Source organism: Enhydra lutris, unplaced genomic scaffold (genome assembly GCF_002288905.1).
Source record: "Enhydra lutris kenyoni isolate GAN:26980312 unplaced genomic scaffold, ASM228890v2 scaffoldscaffold116, whole genome shotgun sequence".
In the NCBI taxonomy this organism is placed as follows: Eukaryota; Metazoa; Chordata; class Mammalia; order Carnivora; family Mustelidae; genus Enhydra; species Enhydra lutris.
The window spans coordinates 349,853-376,004 of NW_019154200.1; the positions used below are offsets into that span (position 1 = coordinate 349,853).

Consider the following 26,152-nt stretch of genomic DNA (forward strand, 5'->3'; position numbering starts at 1 on the left):
TGGAATTTTCTAAATAAATTGAGTCCCAACAAACAAGAACAAAAGTGACACTGATTCAAAGTATCTCTTCCCCCCAGAAAAGTGGAATTTTGAAAAGTTTATCCCCTTCACTGACTTTGGCACTTTTTTTCCAAATATGTTAACTTTATTTCTGTTCTCATTCTACTACCATTCTGGATTCTGCTATGAGCATTTTACACAATTTTAATTTGAATTATCTTACTAACAGTTTAATAAAGAAGTCCATTCAAATTCCATAAAGGCCTCATTTGAACAGTATATTCTCTTATAACAAAGAATAACCTTATGTTTCTGCTAAGGTTCAATCTGTAAATATGGTAATAAAGCCTACAGACATATTCTAAACCTAAGTTTATCCTGCTGTAAGTAGGTATTTCCATGCATATAGAAATTGACAAATCAAAATAAGGCAATCTTTTCACAATGATTTGACTCATTTTGTGTTAAGTATTAAAAATGCAACCACTTTAAAGAATTTCTGAGATCACAACGAACCTGACTCTTTGACAGATTCAGTTTTCAATAACTGTTTTTTCTTCTCTGATTTTATTAGCATTTCTTCCTCCAGTGATACTTCTTTTTCCTTAGCATTTTTTGGGACTGGGATACTCTCAAAATAGCCTGAGTTCAGCAATTTAGACAGCAGATCTTTCATGTGTTTATCTAAGAAAGAGTGATTAAGACTTAGTTATCACATAACCTAACAGTTCATGAAAATTATCTGGACAGAAATCCTAATATAATTTTATCCTAGTTACAGTATGTCATAATATCCTACATTGGGGGAATTCAAAGAACTGGTCAGTACCATGAAGAGTAAATACGCAGTACATCTTTGTTTTATGCTGAACCAAAATAAATTTTAAAGATCAAAATTTCAAAGTTCAGCAAGTCACTTAAGTTTCTCTGGGCCTCCATTTCCACCATTTGAAATGGGTTCAGTCATTTTAAGTGTACAGTTTTAACAGATACAACATAGGACGTTACTCCCACCAGAACCAGGATATAAAACATTTTCATCAATTCAAAAGTTCCCTCATGCCCCTTTTATATCAATCCCCTCCACCCACACCCTGGGGAACCACGGACCTGCTATCATTCTAGTTATATCCTTTCTAGAATTCCATATAAATGGAATCATACATTATGTACTCATTTTTTGGTCTGGCTTCTTTCACTCAGCATAATTACGGAGATTCACATCCATGTTGTTGCATGTATCAACATTTCATTCCTTTATTACTGAGCACATTCTACTGTATGGACATACCACATTTTGTTTATCAATTATCAACTGATGTACATCTAGGCTGCATTCAGTCTGGCACTATCATTAATAAAGCTGATACGAACATTCATGTACAAGTACTTATGTGAATGTACGCTTACAATTCTCTTGGGTACTAGGAGTGTAATTGCTTGGTCACATAGTAAGCATTTTATAAGAAACCACCAAACTATGTCCCCCAAAGTTATTCATATCATTTTGCATTGTAACCAAGAAAAAAAATTCTATGATTTAAACTTGGAAGGACTTAGGAATTTTGAATAGTTATACTGCATACTTAGGTATTTTTTAAAAGGAAGCAATCACTAGTAACAAAAATGTTTACTCACTTCTAGCATTTTCATTATCCTAAGCTAGTACACAAAACTATGTACTTCGGGGTGCCCAGGTGGCTTAGACATTAAGCGTCTGCCTCAGCTCAGGTCATGATCCCAGCTGGGATGGAGCCCAGCATCGGGCTCTCTGCGCAGCAGGAAGCCAGTTTCTCCCTCCCCACTCTCCCTGCTTGTGTTCCCTCTCTGTCTCTCTCTCTGTCAAATAAATAAAATCTTTAAAACAAACAAACAAACAAACCTATGTACTTCATGTCTATTTGTACTTGGTCATTTGGCCAAAGTCTATTCGGAAGCCAAAAGGACTCTTTCTCTCTAGATCATTTCCAGATTGATAGACAACAATGTTTCAATATACCATGTACCCATACCATTCATATTTTCTTAGATCTGGTAGATAAGCCTTACCATTAACAATGTGTGGATTTAAGATTCCTAAATAGAAAAGGTACTACCATGCAGAGAACTGAACCCCAAAATGGTTAAGCCAGTATGAGTCCTTAGCTCTTGTTCCCAAATCATAGTGACTTGCCACTTCAAAGCTCTACTTAGATTCCATTCTAGTGAGTGTAATTACACAATAGCTGCTTTTAAGAGAACTAAACAGAGATCATTCTCCAAATGAAGGAATTATTGCCTGACATGTATATTCTAATGGACTGACAGTTTCAGCCCTCGATATCAAAACAAACAACAAAACAGCCCTAAACTTCGAAACAAAGTCTAGTAGTTACTGCATAAGTCCAGAGAAGAGAAAACTCACATGTCGTTCCTACCACTGCTTTCTCACTACCTTCCAAAAGGTCCCAAAAGTACAAGGATGACTGCTCCATCTGGTCTTCAACACTGACAAGGAAAAACAGCAGAAGCACAAAGTAGCTTTAAAGATACATACATATATATATATATATACACACACACACACATATATATGGAGCAATACAATTTATACAGTATAGCTCATCAACAGTCAAGATATTAAATGTTAATTTTGTCTTTTTACTCTCTCAAAATGAAAAAGTTCAAATTTTATAGAAGATGACTAAATACCCAGTGAGGGATTTCAGATGTAAACATTTTCCCTTAAAACAAAATATTTTACCAAATAGAACTATTAAGGAATAGACAAAGCAGAGTTTAAGGCTGTCAGTGCAGTGTCATTAATTATCAACCATACATCCTAGATGAAAGAACAGTGGAATGGCAATACTAAGAGCTACATTTGACTTTAAAGACAGCAGTTTAGGGGCGCCTTGGTGGCTCAGTGGGTTAAAGCCTCTGTTTTGGGCTCAGGTCATGATCTCAGGGTCCTGGGATCAAGCCCTGCATCAGGCTCTCTGCTCAGCAGGGAGACTGCTTCCCCCTCTCCCTCTCTGCCTGCCTCTCTGCCTACTTGTGGTCTCTGTCAAATAAGTAAATAAAATCTTAAAAAAAAAATAAAAAATAAAGACAGCAGTTTATTTTCCAAATTATATTTCACTTACACATATTAAAGTAAGCCACACTCCCTAAATCCATTAAAGTGAAGAGAAGAAAACAACCAAATAGATAAAGATGATGGACTAGATGATCAGAATGGAAATAAATATATATATATATGGCTATATATAGGTTAAAATTAAGTTTTATTGAGTTTTTTTCCCCCGATACAGGACTGATTTCCAATAACAACTGAAATCTGACTGTGCTTTCGCATGGCCAAGAGAGACAACACGGGAAGGACCTGTATCTAACAAAGCAGAAGCACAGAGATCTATTCATTAGCTGATTTCCTCCATCAAACCAGAAACAGCAAATGGATAACTATAGGGGGGAAAATTGGGTAGCCTCAATTTGCTGACTTTGTCTCTTAAATTATCAGATTTGTTTCTCAGTACTTATTCACAGCATAAGACAACCACCAAATAATTCTCACTTTGAAAGTTTAATGATACTGGCCAAGTTAAATTCCATTTACCTCCACTTAAGTACAGCAGTAAGAAGTAAGAAGGCAGACTCTCAGGTAATACAAGAGCCGAGATAATTACAAAAAAAAAAAAAAAAACTTTAAGTATAACACATAATCAGTCTTATAATTAATACTGTACAGAGGCAAACTTGTATCATTTTTTAAATCAAAGTTACAATCGAAAAAGCATGTTAGTGAGATCATTCAAACTGACTTTCCTCCTAGCCTATCAATATCAACCCTGTCACAGTCTGGTCCGGCCAATGTTTCCCAGGGTAAATGAAATGAATATTTTCTTAATTTCTCTCTCTCGATCTCTCTATACATATATACTATAATACAAACGTAATTATCTGTATGCATATAAATATATAAATACTATAAATATAAAAAATTTAAAAGTAGGCTAAAATATTGTATGTTTTCTTTTAGGAAAATATTTTCATTAGCTTACCTCAGACTTTCATTTCTTTCAGGGCAGGTCAGTTTTGAAAATTTAATGAGGTAGTCAAGTTCTTTTAAAGGCAAATACACTGCACCATTCAAGCCCCCTTTGAAATCCTTCTGTACATGTTCCTGTGTCAGGTTCTGTAATACATACTGAACTTGAAGTATAGTACGAAGTTTTTTCTTCTCAGCCTCAAGCTTTAGCATGTGCTCCCTTCTCTGGGCCTTCTTCTGAGCTTTAAGTAGCTGTTAAAACAAATGCTCATTAAAGTTGACAACTCTCTACCACCCCATATTAGCAGTTCACAGTCCACAAAAGTCTAATTCCAAAGGGTTGAGATCAGATGATAAATGTCATACACACACACACACACACACATACACACAGTGAAACTGACAGGTTCATTTAACCCCTTTCCTTTTCAGTTGAGGAAGAGACAGAGTATTAAGGTGGTATGCCTCGGGTAACCAGAGCTGAAAATGTCCAAACACCTCCAAACTCCAGGTTGTATTTAGTACCTCTGACACCACCATGATAAGAAACAAAGTACTTATCACTGATACGCACAATAATCCCAAAATTTAACTTTTCCCTATTTATGTATATCAAACGTTTCTTAGGCCTACGATTTTAAGAAAATGCTTTGGTTTTCAAGTTTTGGGTGTTTTTAAATTTCTCATTCTAGGAAAATATTTCAATTGAAATGGTCAATCTTCAACAATCTGAAGGTAACTAGCCAAAGCATAAGGAATTGAAAACCAAACAGAAATAAAATGTCTTACAAGCATAACGCTAAAACATCCACACCAAATAGTTTTTAGGTTAAACTGAGGTATTTTCATAATAGTTCATCAGTCTGGATGGAGCTGTATTTTTCATTATTTAGCTAACCAAACATATACGGTCAGTTAGCAGAACATAAATTTTCCATCAAATATGTATGCAGACTGAGCAGCACTGAGTCTATACTCTAAAGCTCAGAACCATAATCCCTTAAAGTCTGATATAATACATGGGCCCCAGAAGTCACTTCCCATTTATAAACTACTAATTAATAAAAAGTATCATCTATTTCCAGTAAGAAACCTAGAAAGTCTTTTCTCCCCATTTGTTCCTCTAATTGTAGTATTTCCATCATACTGGATATTTTTCCAAGTTATGAAGATTAAGAGAACATACAAAAATCTAAAAGAACATTTTGCCTATACGCAGATTAAAGTACTTTGATATATCATCATATTTAAAACTCTACAGAAGACATGTTCATAAATCCTAACAGATTAAGATGGGAGGAAACCTCCAGGGAAAGATTCATTATGGCATTATTAATTCCTTTCTAGGGGGTATGAAAGTCACTTAATAAATTTAACTTGTGCTACTACCAAGGACAAGAGACAGTAAGTGAAGGTAAAATTCTGAGAATGAGAAATGGACTGGTTGGGGTTATGTGGGCTAGGATATTTTCAGGATGGCAAAGGCTCAGAAACGCTTTTTCCAAGACCTCAATATGGACTTACCCCAATAACATTTACCACAACTACAGGATTCCCAATTTCTTCTTGAGAGGAGGAAAGAGAATAGAGGTGGCAATTCTAGTTCTCCAAGACAGTGGGATTCTTCTGGGACAATTTCATGATGGTACAAGGAAAAGCAACTGACACAGAGGGCATCTTCAAGTTTATATCCTATGATTACCTCAGAACTCTTCTTAGCCATTCCCTAGGCTATAGTAAATGTTCTTACAGGCTCAGGATACCCTGAACTTCCCCTATCAAAGTACCTATTACATTAAATGGTTACCTTTTATTTAGATGTATCTCCATTAGGTTTCAGATCTGTGATGACAGGGACTATATCTCTATTGTTTACCAATATGTATCAATAGTGCATAGCAGAGAGCCTGACAGATGACAGGACCTCAAATATTTATTGAATCAATCAAGTGCCAAGAAAGTATGTTGTTTCCTACACCACGATCAGGGAATTACGGACAACAGACTATTTCTCCTTATTTCTATAGAAACTAAGAAATCAGGATACATTTTCTTCTCTTCTTTCAGCTGAGGACTGATTTGTAAAGAAGGAAGATGACATGAAGTAAACCACTATCAACAAATCATATGGAATAATAAATTTATCTTCTGATTCCTCTTAGAATGATAAATCTCCACCAATGGACAGAGCTCATGTCATGAAGACAGATACAGCTGGGAAGAAAAGAAAGGCTTCCAAATTTAGTTTGAAGGGATAGAAAATGTTATACACTGCAAAACTGACTCCCATAAAAAGAGATATGACAAAAGAAAAACTCTAGTAAAAGGAAAGTCCAAAAATTACTATGCTGGAAGGTAACTGGCAAGCAGCTTTAAGGCATGTTCCAATGTACTTTAACACCTCACCTAAAGTGAAAGTAAACCCACAGTATAAATGAGAAAAAAAAATAACCTAATGGTTATCAATATAATTTGGTGAACTGGTAACTACCTCTAGACAAGAGCAGTGGAAGAACATGTATATAGAAAGATACTATATCCTAATATAAAGAACACGGTACTTAGGAGCAAAAAATAGGGCCCTATACTCACTCTATCGTTAACTGGCAATATGATTTTTTCCTTTTGTTCTGAGCATCACATTTCTTATCTATAAAATGGCACTATAATGTATCTATTTCCTAGGTTGCTAAAAAAAAAATCAAGTGAACTTACATTAAGTACCTGGTACATGGGAAGTGTTTTTAAAAAAATCTAAATCTAAAAATTTAAAAAACCACCATACTTCAAAAAAATAAACACCTAAATAAAAAACTAAAATTATCGGGCGCCTGGGTGGCTCAGTGGGTTAAACCGCTGCCTTCGGCTCAGGTCATGATCTCAGGATCCTGGGATCGAGTCCCGCATCGGGCTCTCTGCTCAGCGGGGAGCCTGCTTCCCTCTCTCTCTCTCTGCCTGCCTCTCTGTCTACTTGTGATCTCTGTCTGTCAAATAAATAAATAAAATCTTAAAAAAAAAAAAACTAAAATTATCAAATAACTTCAAGTAAAGAGAGGTAATAGAAAATTTTAAGTATTACAAAAGTAAACTTCCAAACATCCAACCAGAGGAAAGAAATCAAATATTTACTTATAGTGAAGTGGGTCAAAGCTAAATAAACCTAACATGGGAGGGGTAATAATACATGTATAAGAAAAAACTTGATTTAAAAGTAGTATCTAGGGGCTCCTGAGTGGCTCAGTGGGTTAAAACCTCTGCCTTTGGCTCAGGTCATGGTCTCAGGGTCCTGGGATCAAGCCCCACATCGGGCTCTCTGCTCAGCGGGGAGCCTGCTTCTCTATCAATCTGTCTAATCTCTATCAAATAAATAAATAAAAATCTCTAAAAAAATAAAAATAAAAGTAGTATCTAAAATAGCCTACAAATATTTAAGTAACTGTGGAATTCGCAGAAAGTACTAAAATTAAGTGATAAATGAGTAAACTTGAGTTAAAATACACTATGGTTGGCACCATAGTATCACCTTAGACTTTTTTTAATTTATTTTTTATTTTTTTATCTTTTTTTTTTAAAGATTTTATTTGAGAGAGAGAGAATGAGATCAAGAGAGAGAGCACGAGAATGGGAGGGTCAAAAGGAGAAGCAGACTCCCTGCTGAACAGAGAGCCTGATGCGGGACTGGATCCCAGGACTCCAGGATCATGACCTGAGCCAAAGGCAGTCACTTAACCAAGTGAGCCATGTAGGCGCCCATTAGACTTTTTTTTAAAGTAGGGTCCTCCCCCAATGTGGGGCTTGAACTCACCACCCTATGATCAAGTCAGAGGCTCTTTTCAACTGAGCCACCTATGTGCCCCAAACTTAAACTTGCATTAACAGAATTATCCAGAAAACAGAACGTAATGGCTCTGTATGCGGCTACTTCACATTTACACACTACCTTCTGAAAGTTAAGTCAAACATCCAAAGAAAGCAAGGATATTACAAGGATTGAGATGGTAGATGTCTTCAGCCTAGAAATTATTATGTTAGCTTTTTTTATTTTGGAGGGTTTTTTGATGCCAGAGGATAAAAAAGAGAATTTTAGTTCACCACACAAAAAGAAAATATCCAGGGGCACCCAGGTGGCTCTGTCAGTTAAGCATCTGACTTTGGCTCACGTCATGACCTCAGGGTCCTGGGATCCAGCCCTGCATTAAGCTCTGCACTCTTCCAGGAATCTGCTTATTTCTCTCCCTGCTCGTATTCTCTGTCTCTCTCTCAAAATAAATACAATAGCCTACAAATATTTAAGTAACTGTGGAATTCAGAGGAAGTACTATCTTAGGAAGTATGCTCCCCACCCCAGAAATGAATTTACAAAAAAAAATTTCCTTAATTGTTAAAACATGATCTCTAAAGGGCCTTTTAATACAATTCTAAAGCAGCTTAGAATATTTCATTAATGAATGCTTAAGTCTTCATATTAATTACTTCATATTAATTACTAACTAAATCTGTCAGAGACAAAAATTTCTCTGCCAACTGCCAACACAAAGAATATAACAAGCTGTGAAACCAGACTCAACTCTAACAACAATCACAAATCTTCCTGGTAATGACTATCATGGTCTCAAGAAAAAGTTTACCAATTGTGTTTCCTAATATATTAAATAATGCTAAACTTATAAGCCTATGCTACATAAATTTATAAACCTATATTCTAAAATCTCTTCCATAGAACTGACTGGGTGGCTCAGTTGGCTAACTCCTGACTTCAGCTCAGGTCATGATCTCAAGCCTGTTTATATTATCTCTCTTCCTCTGCCCCTCCCTCTCCCTCTTACCTTTCTAAAAAATAAGTGAATAAAAATTAAAAAGGACTGCTTAAAAAAAATAAATAAAATCTTGCTCATAAATGTATTCATTAAATAGCTGTTATTACCCTTCTCAATGGTTGCCATAACACCACAGTGAATACACACTTAGAGAACTAATACTTTATTCATGGTATCTCATATTCAGATACCATTTGTGTTTTCTTGAGATTCCAGAAATCTGGAAACAGTAATTCTTCATTAGCTATTGTCAATCCCAATAAAATATCAGCAGGAATTAGATGGATGATAACTGAACATCATTAATGGACACTAATATTTTCCTTAAGATCAATAAAGTGGTTTCAGAAAAAGCAAAGAAAACATACTCACATCTTGGCTCAGTCCAGAAAAGGTTTTCTGAAGTTCCTTGGCAAATTCTAAGTTATGTAGTACTTCTTCATATTTTTCTACCGCTTCCTACCAAATAGAATAAGAAAACATCAATTCTGTTAACTTCTAAGTACCAATATGTCAGAATCTAAGTGTTCCTATAAAAATAATAGAGAAGACTTAAAACTTTATGAACTAGCCATTTACTATACATACTCAAAAAAGCAGGAAGGAGATAGAGCATTTAATAGAAGTTATATAAAGTTAAATTTAAAAATTCAGTTTTTAGGGGTGCCTATGTGGCTCCATCAGTTAAGTGTCTGACTCTTGGTTTTGGCTCAGGTCATGGCCTCAGGGTTGTCAGACTGAGCCCCTGCTTGAGATTCTCTCTCCCTTTCTGCCCCTCACCCCCTCCGAATAAAGAATCTAAAAATTAAATATAAAAATTCAATTTTTAAAAAGATTTTATCCATTTATTTGACACAGAGAGAGAAAACACAAGCAGGTGGAACATGCAGAGGGACAGGGAGAAGCAGGTTCCCTGCTGAGCAGAGATCCTTGACATGGGGCTTGACCCTAGGACCCTGGAATCACAACCTGAGCCAAAGGCAGAGGCTTAACTGACCGAGCTACCCAGGTGCCCTAAAAATTCAATTTTTATACTAGAAATCTGAGCTATAATAACAGAGCTGGAGCTGAGTTCCTATCTATAAGGTATAAAGTCACAGAGACCTGTTGTTCTTAGGAGCAATAAGCCAACAGAATTCCTGTCAATATTGATTCACTACTCAAATACAGTACGCAAGAAGCATAGTGAGGATCACACAGATGAATAAGCAACTTCAAAAAATCGGAGGCGCCTGGGTGGCTCAGTCGGTTGATCATCCAACTCTCAGTTTTGGCTCAGGTCATGATCTCATGGGTCATGGGATTAAGCCCCATGTTGGGCTCCATGCTCAGCAGGGAATCTGCTTGAAGATTCTCTTCCTCTACCCGTTGCCAAATGCAGGCACTCTCCCTCTCAAATAGTTTCCCAAGAAAAAAAAAGAAATTTATACTATGGTAGAAAAGATTTGTAAACAATTACCTGTAACAGACAAAACTAAGTACTGTAACAGAAATATTGTAAATTTAAGGGTTTTTTTAAGACTTCATAGATGAACAAAAAAAAGATTTCACTGGTGAACAAAGTTGGTAATTAGAAAAAGTGTAGATTTTTTAATGGGACTTTAACTGAAATCTATATGGAAGAACAATAATATGAAACAGAAGAAGATAGGGAAATTGTCCAGCCACATAAAAGATATTTTAAGGGCGCCTGGGTGGCTCAGTCATTAAGTGTCTGGCTTCGGCTCAGGTCATGGTCCCAGGGTCCTGGGACTGAGTTCCACATTGGGCTCCCTACTCAGCAGGAAGCCTTCTCCCCCTCCCCTCCCCTACTTGTGTTCCCTCTCTCGCAGTGTCTCTGTCAAATAAATAAATAAAATCTTTAAAAAAAAATTCTTTAAGTCTTCATAAATACAGTATTCCACTTATAGCTATCTACCCAAAAGAAATGAAAACATTTGTCCACATAAAGACTTACATGCAAATTTGTATAGCAGCATATTCCTGATGGCCCCAAATAAAAACAATCCAAATATCCAGCAACTGGTAAACGGATAAACAAAATGTGGTATGACCATTCAAAGGAACACTCGTCAGCAATAAGAAGAAACTAATTACTGATACATGCTATACCAAAGGTGAACCTCAAAAACAATGCTAAGTCAAAGAAACCATGTGGGAAAGACTATCTTATAGAAAGATCCAGAAAAGAAACTTAGAGTTAGAAAGCAAGTAAGGACACAAAAAGGAACTTGGAGGGTTACAAAAGTGTTTGAAAACTGGACTGTCATGAAGTTGCATACTCTACAAATTTACTAGAAATCATTCACATACACAATTAAAATGGGTTAATTTTATGTACGTGATACTTCAAAAACCTGTTTTAACATAGTCTGATAATACTAATCTTTCAAGATTTTATTTATTTATTTGACAGAGAGAGGGAGCATGAGCAGAGGGGAGGAACAAGGGGAGAGGAAGAAGCAGACTCCCCACTGAGCAGGGAGCCCCCGCCCCCCCACCCCGGGGCCCATCCCAGGGTCCCATCCCAGGGCCCTGGGATCATGACCCAAGCCAAACGCAGATGCTTAACCAAATGAATCACCCAGGTGCCCTGATCTTTACAAAGATACAGAACAGTAAGAACTCCTATGATAATACCAGTATTAGCATAAATTAGTAAAATTTTGGAAGAGTATGGCATTTTTATGTTATGAAGTGAACTACGGGCATACCCTGCAGTCCATTGTAGGTATATAACCTGAAAAAACCTTGCCCTTGTGTCTCAGTAACAAGTGTTAAGATTGCTCAAAGTAGAAGATGGTCTACTTACAAAAGTACTACTGAGTAAAGCAATTTAATTACTTTCATTAATATAAAAATCCTAAACTTAATGAATGAAAAAGGCAAACTACAGAACATATAATAAGGTAACATTTATTAAAAGATACAAAAGGGTGCCTGGGTGGCTCGGTCATTAGGCGTCTGCCTTCCGCTCAGGTCATGTCCCAAGGTCCTGGGATCGAGTCCCACATCAGGCTCCTTACTCAGCGGGAAGCCCGCTTCTCCCTCTCCCACCCCCTCTGCTCGTGTCCCCTCTCTCGCTGTCTCTCTCTGTGTCAAATAAATCAACTCTTTAAAAAATAAATAAGTAAATAAAAGATAGAAGAGAGCAATTCTGACAGATTTCAGGGCAACAAACAAGTGCTATTAAAATAAACCAAGGAGGGGTGCCTGGGTGGCTCAGTGGGTTAAGCCTCTGCCTTTGGCTCAGGTCATGATCTCAGGGTCCTGGGATTGAGCCCCGCATCCAGCTCTTTGCTCAGCAGGGAGCCTGCTTCTCTCTCTCTCTGCCTGCCTCTCTGCCTACTTGTGATCTTTCTCTGTCAAATAAATAAATAAAATCTTTAAAAATAAATAAATAAACCAAGGAAATGGTGGTAGAGAGTTTAGAGTCAGGCTACAGCAAAGATAAAGGACTGGAAGGAGCCTCAGTGGTGCTGGTAACGTACTGCTGGAGTTGAGTGGTGGATTCTGATGCCTGCTTTATGGTGCAATATAACCTACATGCAGCACTTTGTTGGGATCATGTTTCATAATAAAAACAATGAAGAAGCGTTTCAACTACTGAGCCAAGAATGCACAGAAAACACAATCAGTATACATCCCTCAGAGGTATGTTAAAACCAGAAGGGAATACACTCCCCACACCCACCCCCCCCGCAATATTTATCCCAAATGGTATTAACTTTGATTCAAGAAAAGAAGCATCACATAGAATTATCTCAACTTTCCATTATCCAATGTGGATCCATCCTTTCTTCCTCCCTTTCCTTGTTTACTGGAGGAGATATCCTTCTACCTGTGCCCTGGATCCTTTTCACTTATGCTTTCATAAGAAATCTTACTCGGTGATTCCCATTTAAAAATCTTTGAGTTTTTCCCTCTCAGCTGATGCTTAAGCCAGCATTTTAAAAAGTTCAAGTCTCCCCCCAGCTTAAATTAGAAAAATTAAAAGTGCCTTTTTGGCAACCACCTCCTTCCAGTCCCAGAAAAATTTCAAAAACGTCTACACAGTCCATTTCCTCTTCAGCCCTAATCAACCTGGACTCTGTTTCCACCATTCTACCAGAATTGTCTTGGCCGAAAGCAGCAATGCCAATACCACCTTTCAAACCCCACTCATCTTTTATAGCTCTTGTTTTGGTTTACTTCTCAGAAGACTTCAAGATGAAGGCATCATCTGGCTTTACAAACATCTGTTTTTAATAACACTACACTTCCATTCTTCTCCCATTTCTCCAGCTATTTACCAGTAATTTTTCTATTACCTTCTCTCACCTCAGTTTTTAGCATTTATGAAATAAACAGGACCTACATCAGAGAGATGTTGGGCAACTCAAATGATTTCATAATTTATAAATCACTCAAAATGATGCCTGACCCCTAAGGTAAGTTCACTAGAAGTATTTTTAGCCTTTATTATTCAAACATCAAGTATCAATAATCCTAGGCTCTTTTCCTTTCTATATTCTCACCCAAGACAGTCTCATCTTTTCTCGTGGTTTTAATTAGCAGCTATACAGATGACAAATCTGTAGACTAAACTCTGTGCTTCAGGGCACCTGGGTGGCTCAGTTGTTAAGTGTCTGCCTTCGGCTCAGCTCATGAGCCCAGGGTCCTGGGGATCCAGCCCTGCTCACCGCGAAGCCTGCTTTTCCCTCTCCCACTCCCCCTTATTGAGTTCCCTCTCTCACAGTGTGTCTGTCATAAATAAATAAAATCTTTAAAAAAAAAAAAAAATCCTCTATGCTTCAGACCTGTATCTTAAATACTACACATCAACCCTTAATGTTTCACAGGCACATTAAAATCAACCGTCCAAAATTGAGCTCTTTATCCTAGCCTCCCAGTGTTTCTAGGCCAGTGTTCTCCCCCAGTGCTTCCAAGCCCAACAAATGGTTTTTGCCATCCACCCAAGTGTTCAAGCCAGAAACCCGGAAACCATTCTTGGCTCTTCCCTCTACTCCTGCATCCTGTCACCAAGCTATGTTAATTCTACCTCTCAAATCCAGCTACTTTACTCAAACCCCTCTGCTGCTGCCTTGGTACCAGCAAGATACCTATAGCCTCAGACCCAGACTATAGTCAACCTTTATCTGGTCTCCTTACACCCATACTTACCAACTCTAAACCATTACTCATGCTACAAAGTTATTTTCTTTAATTATAAATCTGTAGTCATGCTCTGCTTAAAACCTACCCATATCATTTCTGATAGCCTTAAGAAAAAGCACAAAGTCTTTAAATGGCGAACAAAGATGTGCATGTGGCTTCCCCCCCTCTACATTACTCTATCCATATCGCCTTTCTTTCCAGTTTCCTAGAAAGGCTCTTTGTAAGAACATTCTCTTCCTACTCAGGCCCTCAACACATGCTGACGTCCGCCTAGCCTGCTCTTCCTCCTTTCCCATTTTAATTTGCTAAGTCCTATTCACTTTTTAGGTATTAACTAAAGCACTTCTTTCTCAAGGAAGCTGTCCTCAATTCTCCAAACTAGGTTAGATTCCTCATTATAATCCATTATCACTCTGTACTTCACCCTAGCATCCATCACATTTGAATTTACTTATTCCCCACCTCTCTTTTCCAGCACACTATATCCATGAAGTCAAGGATCACATTTGCGCCTTAGGTTATATCCCTCACATTAAGCACAAAACCTCCCAGCAAAATACTTAATGTATTATTGCTGAAATAATAAAATGAAGTTCAGAACATGATTATAGCCTGAAATATGCTGAAGATTCTAAAAAGAATTTTAAAAATTTTGAACAGAATTATATTCTGAGACTTTGGTTTCCAAACCAAAAAAAGGACACTAGTGGGAATAGGACTGGTGAACTGAAAAGGAAGGTCTCAAGACAAGGATATTAATTAGGAAGACTACATAACATTCGGGTGGTGTGCCTGGACTAGGCCAGTTGCTGTGGGACTACAAAGCAGAAGAGATTCCATATTATTTAATGAGTTTTGCATTATGCAGTAAATTTAACACAGGGTCAGAGTTTAGCAACTAGAGATGAGTACCAAACCCTAATTCTTTAAAAATAAAAACTTCAATGAAGCTGAAAGTGCCTCTTGCTATTTGCTCACTCATTCACTTGAATCTCACCTCTCCATTTCAAATCCAGGCTGAAACAAAATAGACATTATAGTTGTTAAGTAGGACTCTAAAAAACCTCATTAAGACAATTTTCTCAGGGCGCCTGGGTGGCTCTGCCTTTGGCTCGGGTCATGGTATCAGGGTCCTGGGATCGAGCCCCACATTGGGCTCTCTGCTCTGCAGGGAGCCTGCTCCCCACCCCACCCCACCCCCTGCCTGCCTCTCTGCCTACTTGTGATCTCTTGTCTGTCAAATGAATAAATAAAATCTTATTTAAAAAAAAAAAAAAAAAAAAAAGACAATCTTCTTACTAGGTGCCTGGGTGGCTCAGTCAGTTAAACCTGGACCTTCAGCTCAGGTCATGATCCCATGGTCAGGGATTGAGACCCACAGGAAGCTCCTTGCTCAGCAGGGAGTCAGCTTCTGCCCCTCCCCCCTGCTCAAGCACTGCTGCCCACGCCAGCTCCCTCTCCTGGTCTTAAATAAATACAATCTTAAAAACACAATCTTCTCACTGTTTCAAAGGAAAAATCTAGGTTTATGCTAAAAATCTGAATGAAATCTTTTTAGTCTTTAGCTTAGTCTTGACAGGTTACTTCAAAGTTACTACCAAAAAACGTTGTAACAGCCATGCAGATCACAGACAGCTTTATTTACAATATTAAAAACATATATTGGGTTAAAGAAATACAAATTGAAATTAAAAGTTTCTAGCCTATAATACTGAAAATACAGTATCCAACTTATAGCTGAAGCAATGCTTGAAGGAAAATTCCCAGCCTTAAATGCAGGCCAATGGGGGAAAAAGGGAAACAAAGGAATTAAGCACTCAATTCAAAGTTAGAAAATGAAGCAAATAAACCAAAAAAAAGCAGAAAGATAAAAGGAGTAGAAAAGAAAAACTAAACCCAGACTCCAGCTTTAAAAAAACAACAAAAAACTAGCTAACTTAAAACAGAACCACACAAAACTAGAAATAAACAGAAAGTACCATAGACTTATACCAAAAATTAACTTTGCCCCAAACTGTGCAAAAAAAATTTTTAAACTGGATGAAATAAGTGATTTCCAAAGAAAAGTTTTGAGAAGTTGACTCCAAAAAAAAGAAAAAAGCTTATCAATTTCAAAAAAAAAAAAAAGAGAGAGAGAATTAGAGAATATTTTCAAATATCTCCCACCCAGAAAAAGAACCAGACTCAGAGTTTCAAAGAACAATTCAATCCTTAAAGACAACTTATCATGGAAACACTGACATGGTATTAAAAAAGGAAACAGTGGATGAACAGCCGGAGCAGGGCAGACTTTTAGAGCAGTGAAACTATTTTACATAATATTGTAATGGTGGATACATGCCATTATACATTTGTCAAAAATCCACAGAATGTACAAAACTATGAGCTAAACCCTAACGTAAACTATGGACTTGAGATGTGTCAATTTAAGTTCAATTACAACATACCTTACTACTCTCGTAAGGAATGTTGATGGCAGAGGAGGCAGTGCACATATGGGATCAACGGCTGTAACTCTAACTTTCTGTTCAGGGTTGCTTAACTACTCAAAAAATAGTCTATTAAAAAAAAAAGGAAAGGGCAAGAATAAAGTCCCCAAAAGCATCTATAGCTAAGCCAAATTGTATAGAAAATGGAAGAAGAGAAGGAGGCAAGGATTGCTTGCTTATCGAGACAAAGTCTGGACAGATACATAATCTACTAGGGATCATTACAATAGTTCCCCCTTATCCACCAGGGATGTGTTCCAAGACCCCAACAGATGCCTGAAACCAGACAGTACTGAACCTTATTTATTTATTTATTTATTTATTTATTTATTTATTTATTTAATTGACAGAGAGATCAGAAGTAGGCAGAGAGGCAGGTGGGGGTGGGTAGCAGGCTCCCTGCTGAGCAGAGAGCCCGATGAGCCACCCAGGCCCTCCAGTATTGAATCTCACATATACTTTTTCTTTCCCTATACATACATTTCTACAGTGAAATTTATAAATCAGGCACAGTAAAAATTAACAATAAAATAGGACAATTATAACAATATACAGTAACAAGGGATGCCTGGGTGGCTCAGTCAGTTAAGCAACTGCCTTCAGCTCAGATCATGATCCTGGAGTCCCAGGATCAAGTACCACATCCGGCTCTGTGCTCAGTGGTGAGTCTACTTCTCCCTCCGCCCTTCCCCCTACTCATGCTTGCACACACACTCACAAGTAAATAGAATCTTCTAAAAAATAGATAAAAAATATTTCCTAATTTCTGAACTATGTGAATTATTACCAACTTTAAAACTTAGTTAATAAAGGAATTAGTGATCAAATAAATAAGATCAAGATATCCACTAATCTATTTGACAAAATTGGGAATTGGGAATCTTTTCTAAGGGATGTGATCATAACTCTGAGCCCAATACTTCATGTTCATCCTTTTGCACGTGCTGATGCATATACCGTTTGCTGCCCATCGTGAAACCCTGGAGCCAAACCACAAGCTCCTGGACCGGCCCCTAGATATGTTCTAACTGCCACACAGCTCACTGCCCCATTTCAGCGGGAAGCAGCCAAAGGGGTCATGGTCCCATTCCCTAACACATAGTGAAGGTTACTATTTCAGGGAGAGGATCAGTGAGGGACAGGTGAGGCTAGGTAGGGAGAGATACAGAGGGGGCTATGTGATCAGGCTCACTGAAACCTCAAAATACGGAGGTGTGGAGAAACCAGAGGTAAGGGGACAAATGTGACCACCCTGCCCTAGGTGTGTGGGTGGGTGTCTATGATAATCACCTGTAACCAACAAAGAATAATCAGCCCCTAAAAAGGAAGTAAGCCATTGAAGGTGTTACCAATAGAGGTGTTAAAAGGCTTTAAGTTCCTGGGTTAGCTTTCCATATAGAAGACCAATCCTAAAGGCACACATTTGGCAACCCTGTTGGGACCCCTCTCACTTAGAGCTTTTTCTCTATTTTCACTTAATAAACTTCTATCACTTTACTCACACACACAAATGAAACAAAAACTTAGAACTTTTTAATTAAATACTACACTACTGATGGTAGTTTTCTGAGGAGTCAGATTACAAATTTTTCTTCTTCCCATTTATCCACATTTTCTAAATTTCTACTTCAAATATACATTGCTTGTATGAGATATTAGTTCTCAAAAGTACTGCAAACTGTATGCTTAATTATCTCTAAAAACCTAACATTCAATCATTTTATATTTAGTAAATCTAGACATAATAAGTATTTTACATGTCTACTTTACACTCTAAACTATCCTAAGTATTAGGAAAACAGCAACAAACAGAATCTCTACGTTAATGGACCTATATTTTCAGAGAAAGAGAAACAAAATAAACTTTACAGTTGGTGAGAGAAGCAAGGCAGGGCGCCTGGGTGGCTCAGTCAGGTAAGCATCTGACTCCTGATTTTGAGTCAGGTCATGATCTCAAGGTCATGGGATGGAGCCCAGAGTAGGCTCTACACTCAGTGCAGGGTCTGCTTGAGTCTCTCTCCCCCTTTCCCGCTGTCCCTCCCCCCACTCTAACACTCATTTTCTTTCTCTCAAATAAACAATCTCAAAAAAAACAAAGTGCTAATGAGTCTGAATGGGGGAACGGAGGTATTGTGCTGTCAGGACAAGCCTTACTGAGATGACCTTCAAACAAAAAGGTGAAGGAGGTGAAAACTGAGCCATTTAGACATCTGGGGAAAAAGCACTAGGAACAGCATGTGCAAAAGCCCTGAAGCAGAAGCGTGCCTGGATGTTTGAGGAACAGTAAGAAGGCCAGTGTAGCTGGAATGAAGTTAGTAAGGGATGGAAGCACAACAAAGACAATAAAGACGTGAAAGGAAATAGGGAGCATCTTTCATAGGACTTTGTTGGCCACAGTAAGGACATTTTGCCACCATGATGGGAACCAATGGTGACCTGAACAGAGGAATGTCCAACTGACTTGCATTGGAATAGATTACTGAAGTTACCATGTTGAGAACAGACTTGGAGAAAGAGCAGAAATAGAAAAACCTGTGAGGAAGCTATTACAGTAATGTAGATGAAAGATGATGTGGCTTGGACCAGATGGCAGAAGTGAAATTTGAGAAATGGCCGGTTTCTGGATTTACCTTGAAGGTAGAACTGACCTTGCTAATAGGCTAGATGTGTGGTATCAGGAGAAAGATGAGAAATTCCCCAAGGTTTTTGGTCAACTCCATCCTTCTAGTTTCTCAAGCCATTAACTGACATCACTAAGATTAGAGGAGGAACAGGTCAGGGTGAAGTCAGGAGATGCCAAATAGGCAACTGAACATAGGAATCTGAGGACTTATCTATTGGCAGTGTAAATGTGGCAGTTATCAGCACTCAACTCGAGAATTCAAAGTGAATACTATAGGGACACCTGGGTGGCTCAGTCGGTTAAGCAGCTGCCTTCAGCGCAGGTCATGATCCCAGGGTCCTGGGATTGAGACCCACATCAGGCTCCCTGCTCAGCTTCTCCCTCTGACAGCCTCTCCCCGCTGCTTGTGCCTATCTGCTCCCTCTCTCTCTCTCTCTGACCCCCCAAAAAAAAAAAAAAAAAACCCTTAAAAAAGTGTTATAAAAAAACCAAAGTGACTACTAGAGAAGCAACATGTAGCTATGAAGACAGTAATAAAAGACTGAGATCAGAGTTTGCCTGACTGGAAGTCAGAAATATAGCTTATCCTTGACATAAAAAGCTACCAAGAGAACCACCTACTTCCCTAACCCTAACCCTCTATTTCCCAAAAATCACATACTACTCTAACAGAACACTTCCTTTAAGGATATTTACACAAAGAAGAGTATTATCACTTTAAAAATTATTGAACACACCATGACTACTTGAAAACAAAGCTATGTTGAAATGCTAGATGTCCAGCTAAGTCCTCTCACCAGCTATGTGAGCACATCATTCTCAGAGCTCACACAATTCAAATCTGTGTCTCAGCGAAATTATAATTTACTACATTACAAAAATTCTAGGCCAGTGAAGAGGAGTCAAGATGGCAAGGGAAAAGACCTTCAATGACAGTATCCGTGATACACAACCAAAAATTTTAATTAAAAAAGATGAAGACAACAGATCTACAAACTAGATCAAATAATTTTGTCCCTTCTTAGCCAAGAGATATGACCAGGCAACATCAATTAAGCACTTTTTTAAAATTCCATATTGCACAAACTTTCATAACATTAGATAAACTTGCAGTTACCAGGTATACCATAAACAATATTTTTAAAAGTTGCAAATATTTTATAGTAAGGTTTAAAAAAGAAAAAGGCCAGATATCAGATAAACATGCCTCCTGAGAGGTGACATAGCAATCTAGAAAAGTAGGGAGAAAACACAAAAGGGCTTAAGGGGAAGCAAAAGGAGAAAACCTATGCAAGCTAGAATAAATATTCTTTGACATTTTACAGCAGAAAGATGACCGCTTTAGAATAAATCAGTAAACAGTGGAAAATTAGTCTTCCCTCCAACTTCTCCTTCAGTCCACACTAGCAAAAGTTTAAATCCATAGGCTAACTCTTAGTGATGGTCTACATTTTCACTCTTAAATTAACAACCCACACCCCCATTCGTACCACACCCCCATTCTGCTAGTGCAAAAGAAGTCTGTAAGATCTCATAAAGACAGTCTTTTGAAAAATCCAGTTGATTTTCTTCACTGGTCTTATCAAATATTTGGTCTCACCAAACCCATTTAAAGTTTTATTAAGAAAAAAACAAAAACAAAAACAAAAAACAAAACTAGCAAGTGTGACTGAAGGATCATAAACCACTTACCAACTGGTCTGGATTAAGTTGCTCCCCATTTTTCAGGCGATCCTTATAGTCTTCCAGTTTGAGCTACAAAAGAGAAACGTGTATCTATTATAGTCTGATATAAAACTCTGAAGAATGAAATAACAGACTGCTTCTTATGAAAACAAAGTTCTTGAAGTAAGCTATTAATCTGTAAGAATATAGTTTACTATATGTAAGGCAAGCAGCAATTGTAGGTAAGGTTCGTCACAGAAAATGTACTACACACAATCAACATTAATCTGAAATTAGAAAGGTTAATCAATAATAAAACTCTTTTCTCTTCATGGCCCTTATTTATAATCAGACTACTTAACACAGAGGACTTAACTAGTCAATCCTATGCCCCTAACCCAGTGGTGCTCAATCAGGGACAATTTTAACCCTCAGGGATCTACAGAAATGTCTAGAGATTATTTTTGGTCCTCACTACTTGGAGGATGGAAAAGAGGTGGAGAGTGCTACTGGCACCTTGTGGGTAGAAGCCAGGGATGCTGCTAATCATCCTACAATCCAGAGGATAGCCCCTCCCCCGACCAACAAAATTATCTGGCACAAAATGTCAATGGCATTTAGGCTGAGAAATTCTGCTCCAACCTCATGCTTGAAGTATTAGTTACTTGTTGAATTATGTGGCATTTGTCTAATAGCAAACTTTTTTTTTTTTAAGATTTTATTTACTTATTTGACAGACAGAGATCACGGGGGGGGGGGGGGGGGGGGGGGAGAAGCAGGCTCCCCACTGAGCAGAGAGCCCAATGCAGGGCTCAATCCCAGGACCCTGGGATCATGACCTGAGCCCAAGGCAGAGGCTTTAACCCACTGCACCACCACCCAGGCGCCCCTCCAATAGCAAACTTCTTAATGGAGTATAGAAATGTAAAAGGTATTTTCTCTAGCATTGTAATAGCCTTAATTCAAAGCTCTTTTTCATATTAAATTTGATTATTTCAGTACACCACAAATGGCAATTATTGTCCCATAATAATGACAGGACCCACTTATGGTATTCTAAAAGCAATATTTAGGCTCCTCCCATACTGGCTTTACAGCTTTAAAGTACTTTCCCAGAAGCTTGAAATGAAAGCATTAGTACTGACTAGATAAGTATTCAAAATTAATAAGAAGTACTATAGTTAAGCTAGAGAGTATGAATTAGTATTCACATAGTTTCTCTGCCTGGGGAGGACATTAATGAGTCTCCATCAACACATCCTGCTTTGAATAGATCCTGCTTTGACTAGTTTCCCATGGTGGCAGGGAATTTGTGCTGACCCAGGCAAGCTCACCTTATCACACTTGCAATCAGCTGCGTAACTGCGTGCATTCAAAAGACAACTGGTGAGAGCTAGGGCTACAGAGAAACTATTAGTAATTGGCCTTCTTCACTATCTTCACTACCTCGGGGTGGGGGAAGGAACAGAAACAGTCAACTAGACTTAATCTCTTCATACTCCCATTAAAGCAACTTTCCTAAGGTTGAACTAGGTCATAGAATAAAAATATGTAAGAGTTCCCAGGTCCAGATAGTCACTCACTCACCTTACTCTCATAAGCAAAAGAGAATCATGACACAACAAAGCAACGTGCAGTACTGTTTCACAGGCTACATGACTCAGGAAACAAGCAATGAGTTGGATTCTTTACATCAGCATTTGCTGTAACGGTAGACTGATTACCATGAGTCTCTTTATAAGGCTTTCTACAACGTTTCACCTACCAATCTTGAAGGATCACCTAGCAACACAAAAACTAGTGCTAAAACATTTTCTGGCACTATCATTGCTGAAGCTTCCAAAGACTGCAGCAGCTATACTGCAATATCAACTGCTGCAGAAAGTCACAGGGAAAACAAGCTAAAAAAAAAAAAAAAAAAAATCAGGCTATTACTTATCTATGAAAAGAAACATTAATACTACACTCAAAGAATTAATCTGACATCAAGTTGCTAGCTCTTCAAGTATTTCAACAGCAGCATACATCATAATTTTACTATGAAGAATATCTGTATTTAGTTATGCTGAAAAGTCAAACAGAAAATGTTTAATATACCTAATATTTAACCTGCTTTTATGTTTTCAGCCAGCTAAATCCCAAGCTTAGTTACATCTTTTATGAAAGAGTATCTATGAGCCCTGACAGAAAGCAAAACGTCAGTTCCCTGACCCTTATTAAAGATGGTACATATACGGGGATGGGAGGTGGAGAAAGTTACCTTCTTTTTCTCGATGTTTCTAATTTTGTGTTTAAGGCATATGAGTCCATTATCAATATATGTCTCATATGCTTGGGAAGGAGAGGCAGCAGAACTGAGAGCAGACTGCAAGGGGCTCATGGCCCGCTGGCTTTCCCCATGCTGACTGTGGTTCACTTGAGGCTTGGCTGACTTCATATTCCCCTCTCTTCCCTCCTCTGAACCGCCTGAAGGTGACTGGTAACCAAAAGGAGATGAAGAGAGTTGCACCATTGAAACAGATGAAGCTGAAGAAAGGAGGAAAAAAGTCAGATATAAAAGTAAATTCAGAGTAGAGAAATACACAGAAGCTTTAACTTCCCTGTGAAGTCTAGACCCAATCCCTCAAAATTCTTTTCCACAGAAGTGAGCTCAAAACGCAGTTATGCATTAGGTACTGTGTCTCCATTTCACTACTTTTCAGACGATTAGGCCAAGCACTAGCGCCTTTATGTATGCAAAATCTACGATACAGAGGATGTTTCCAGAAATTCAACTTTCCACAGATGGAGAACTGCTAATCAAGCAATGGCTTCAGAGCTCCTCTTTTCTCGTAAGGGCAATCCACATCCTGAATAATTTCTATGCTCAAATGATGACACACAAAAAATAAGTTCTCCCTATTAGAACCCTAAGGCAGCCTTTCAAATCTCTTTACATTATTCCTCACCACTAGCCCCAAGCCCAATCAGAACGCCATTTAAGAGAACATACCGAACACACAATTCTTTTAAAGCCTCATTCACTAACTCAAGAGTGGCTTCTTGAACGAGACCCCTAACTTCCTTTCACTTGTTCTGGGGCCTACAAGGCAAGTCCGTCACCACTGGACATTTGTAGCGAGTTACTTGCAAGAGCCCCGGGTTGGTTTTCCGTTCCGTTTAGACTAAGCCATAACCATTCACACCACACCAGTATAAAGGCTCCTCCTCGAGAGCCTTACACCGCCCTGGTCAGTGGTCCTCACACCCCCTCCACCCCCGCGCATCCCCTTCCGGAGCACCCCCAAACCAAGGGCATAACAGGCCCCATGCAGGCCTGCGCTGGTCCTCAGTCCCCGCAGGGGCCGGCGTGACAGTCGCCTCTACGGGGCGCCACTTCAGCGCCCCGAGGGCACCGACCCCCGCCCTTCCCTCAGCCTTCCGGACGCCAAGGAACCAGGCTAGGGCCGCTTCTGCAGGTGCCTCTGGGGAGGTCGACCTGGAAGAAAACGCACTGGCCACCTGCCCTCGACGGCCCCGCCCCGAGGATGCCGAGCCGCCCTTCCACCTCACCGCCGCCGCGGTCACCCAGCTCTGCCCACCCTGGCCGGGGAGGGGGCGGGGGCGGGGGTGCCGCCTCCCCACGCCGAGTCGACCCAGGCCGCCGCAGCTCGGCTTCACCTCCACAGGCCGCCGAGGCCGCTGCCGCTGCCGCAGCCCGGGCCCGCCTTCGAAAGCCGGCGGGAGCCAGGAGAGCTGCGGAGGTGGACGGGCGCCACCCCGCACTTGCGTCTCCTCCTCCCGCCTCCTCCCTCTCCCCTCCCTGTCCTCGCTGGCTGCGTCTGCGGCGCCTGGAGCTCCGCCGACTCAGCCGCTCTCGCCCAGGCCCGCCCTTTCCGCCGCGCAGGGCTTATATAGGCGCGCCCCGCCCCCATCCGCCCGCACGCGCATCCTCGGGCCGCCCGGGCACCGCCTCCTTCCGGTGCCCCAGTCTCCGCCGCCGCCGGGGGTTTCTCTCAGCCTGGGAGGGCGTTTGTTCTAGCCCCGGCTGCGGCGGGAACTCGGTCGCGAGAGGGCGCGTTCTCCCCGCGATTGCGCAGATTGCGGGGGCCCCGGTGGGCCCGGTGTGTCGCCGAGAGCCAAGCGGCCGTAAACCCAGCAGCCCTGCCCGACCTTGCTGATTGCATGCGGTAACTAGTGGATGTGCGACCTTGCACAGGTGATTTCGATCTTCGGAAAAGGGCAGCGCGCCCTTCCTGGAATTGCCAGTGAAACGAGCTTGAGCCTCTGGGGGTTTAGGTGCGCATTCTTGAAATGCTGGCGTGCCTTTGCCCTCCCAGATTCCGTCCTTCGCAGTAGAATGGGGGAAAAAAATCACTGTTTCTTCAGAAAGGACTCAGCCTGTGAGAGCAGAATGCCCCGAATGAGCACTGCTGTAAGAACGGAGTGAGACTCCGCGCAGCCCTCGGTATAAGATTATGTTTATTTAGGCTATGTCATTTGCTGCTTTGGATCTTTTGGCGCTCAGAGAAAAGACTGATAAAAATCCTGGTAAGGTTGCATAAAGTTAACGGAAAAGCTGGAAATACACGGGCGTTTCTCATACCAAACAAATAAGGGGGGGGACCACCCAGCAACATCTGGGCCCCAAATTGTGTCCCTCTGTTATACCACATAGAATTTATTTAGGTCCTGTCTCTGAGGCTCTGATAAAATCTTCTGAGACCAGCAAGAAAAGAAGAGAGAAACATCAAAAATATAATCAAGGAAACAGTGGTCCAGTTTAAAAAGTGTCAGCCAAGCCCACACAAAAATTACTGTGATTTTTAACATTTCTTGATACAGTATTTTGCCACTTACTACTATCTGTGTTCTCTTCACTCCCTCCTGAAGTAATGTACCTGAATGTTGCATTTTTGGCTTTGAATCTCTGAATCCCATATGTGACCTTGAGGGTAAAACAAATATTAAACTGTCCATTTGTTTCATTGTCTGTAACTAGAGAGAACAGAAGCTGCTGAACATGAAAGGAAACAAAAAACTGGACATGGTTATAAAAAAGATGTGAAGGACACACTTTTGGATCAATGAGAAGGCACAAAGTTACAGCACAGGTTATGACTGTTGTAGCCTGAACTAATAACTAAGAATGGTATTTCAGTCATATTAATCATGATATACTTGTCTTCTAATTGACCAGGGAAAAACTATTTCTTGCATCATATAGATACGGCCATATGTCCTAAATATTCCATTAAATGGAACAATTTGGAGTAAATCTGTATGGATTTATTTCCCAAAATGGATTCAGAAAATGAATTGTGAAAGAAGGCAAAAACAGAACTAATTAAATTTCAAGTCCAGTAAGGTACAGCATAGCATACCATTTGCA

The 26,152-nt window shown here is 39.5% G+C and overlaps 1 protein-coding gene across 13 annotated transcripts in view; it reads right to left on the reverse strand.

Annotated features, from left to right (window-relative positions):
- Nucleotides 1–24,508, reverse strand: part of LOC111139754 (caprin family member 2) — a 48,105-nt gene extending 23,597 nt beyond the window's left edge. For 5 of the 13 annotated variants that reach the window (XM_022492113.1, XM_022492114.1, XM_022492112.1 and 2 more), the window contains exons 1-6: nt 23,042–24,351; nt 20,809–20,871; nt 9,220–9,306; nt 4,044–4,282; nt 2,405–2,487; nt 517–684 (exon numbers count right to left, since the gene is read on the reverse strand). In XM_022492113.1, coding sequence (XP_022347821.1) covers nt 517–684; nt 2,405–2,487; nt 4,044–4,282; nt 9,220–9,306; nt 20,809–20,871; nt 23,042–23,293 — 892 coding nt within the window. In that variant the 5' untranslated portion in view covers nt 23,294–24,351. The other 8 variants (XM_022492122.1, XM_022492119.1, XM_022492121.1 and 5 more) reach the window with 6 other exon arrangements.
- Nucleotides 24,509–26,152: the final 1,644 nt, after the last annotated feature.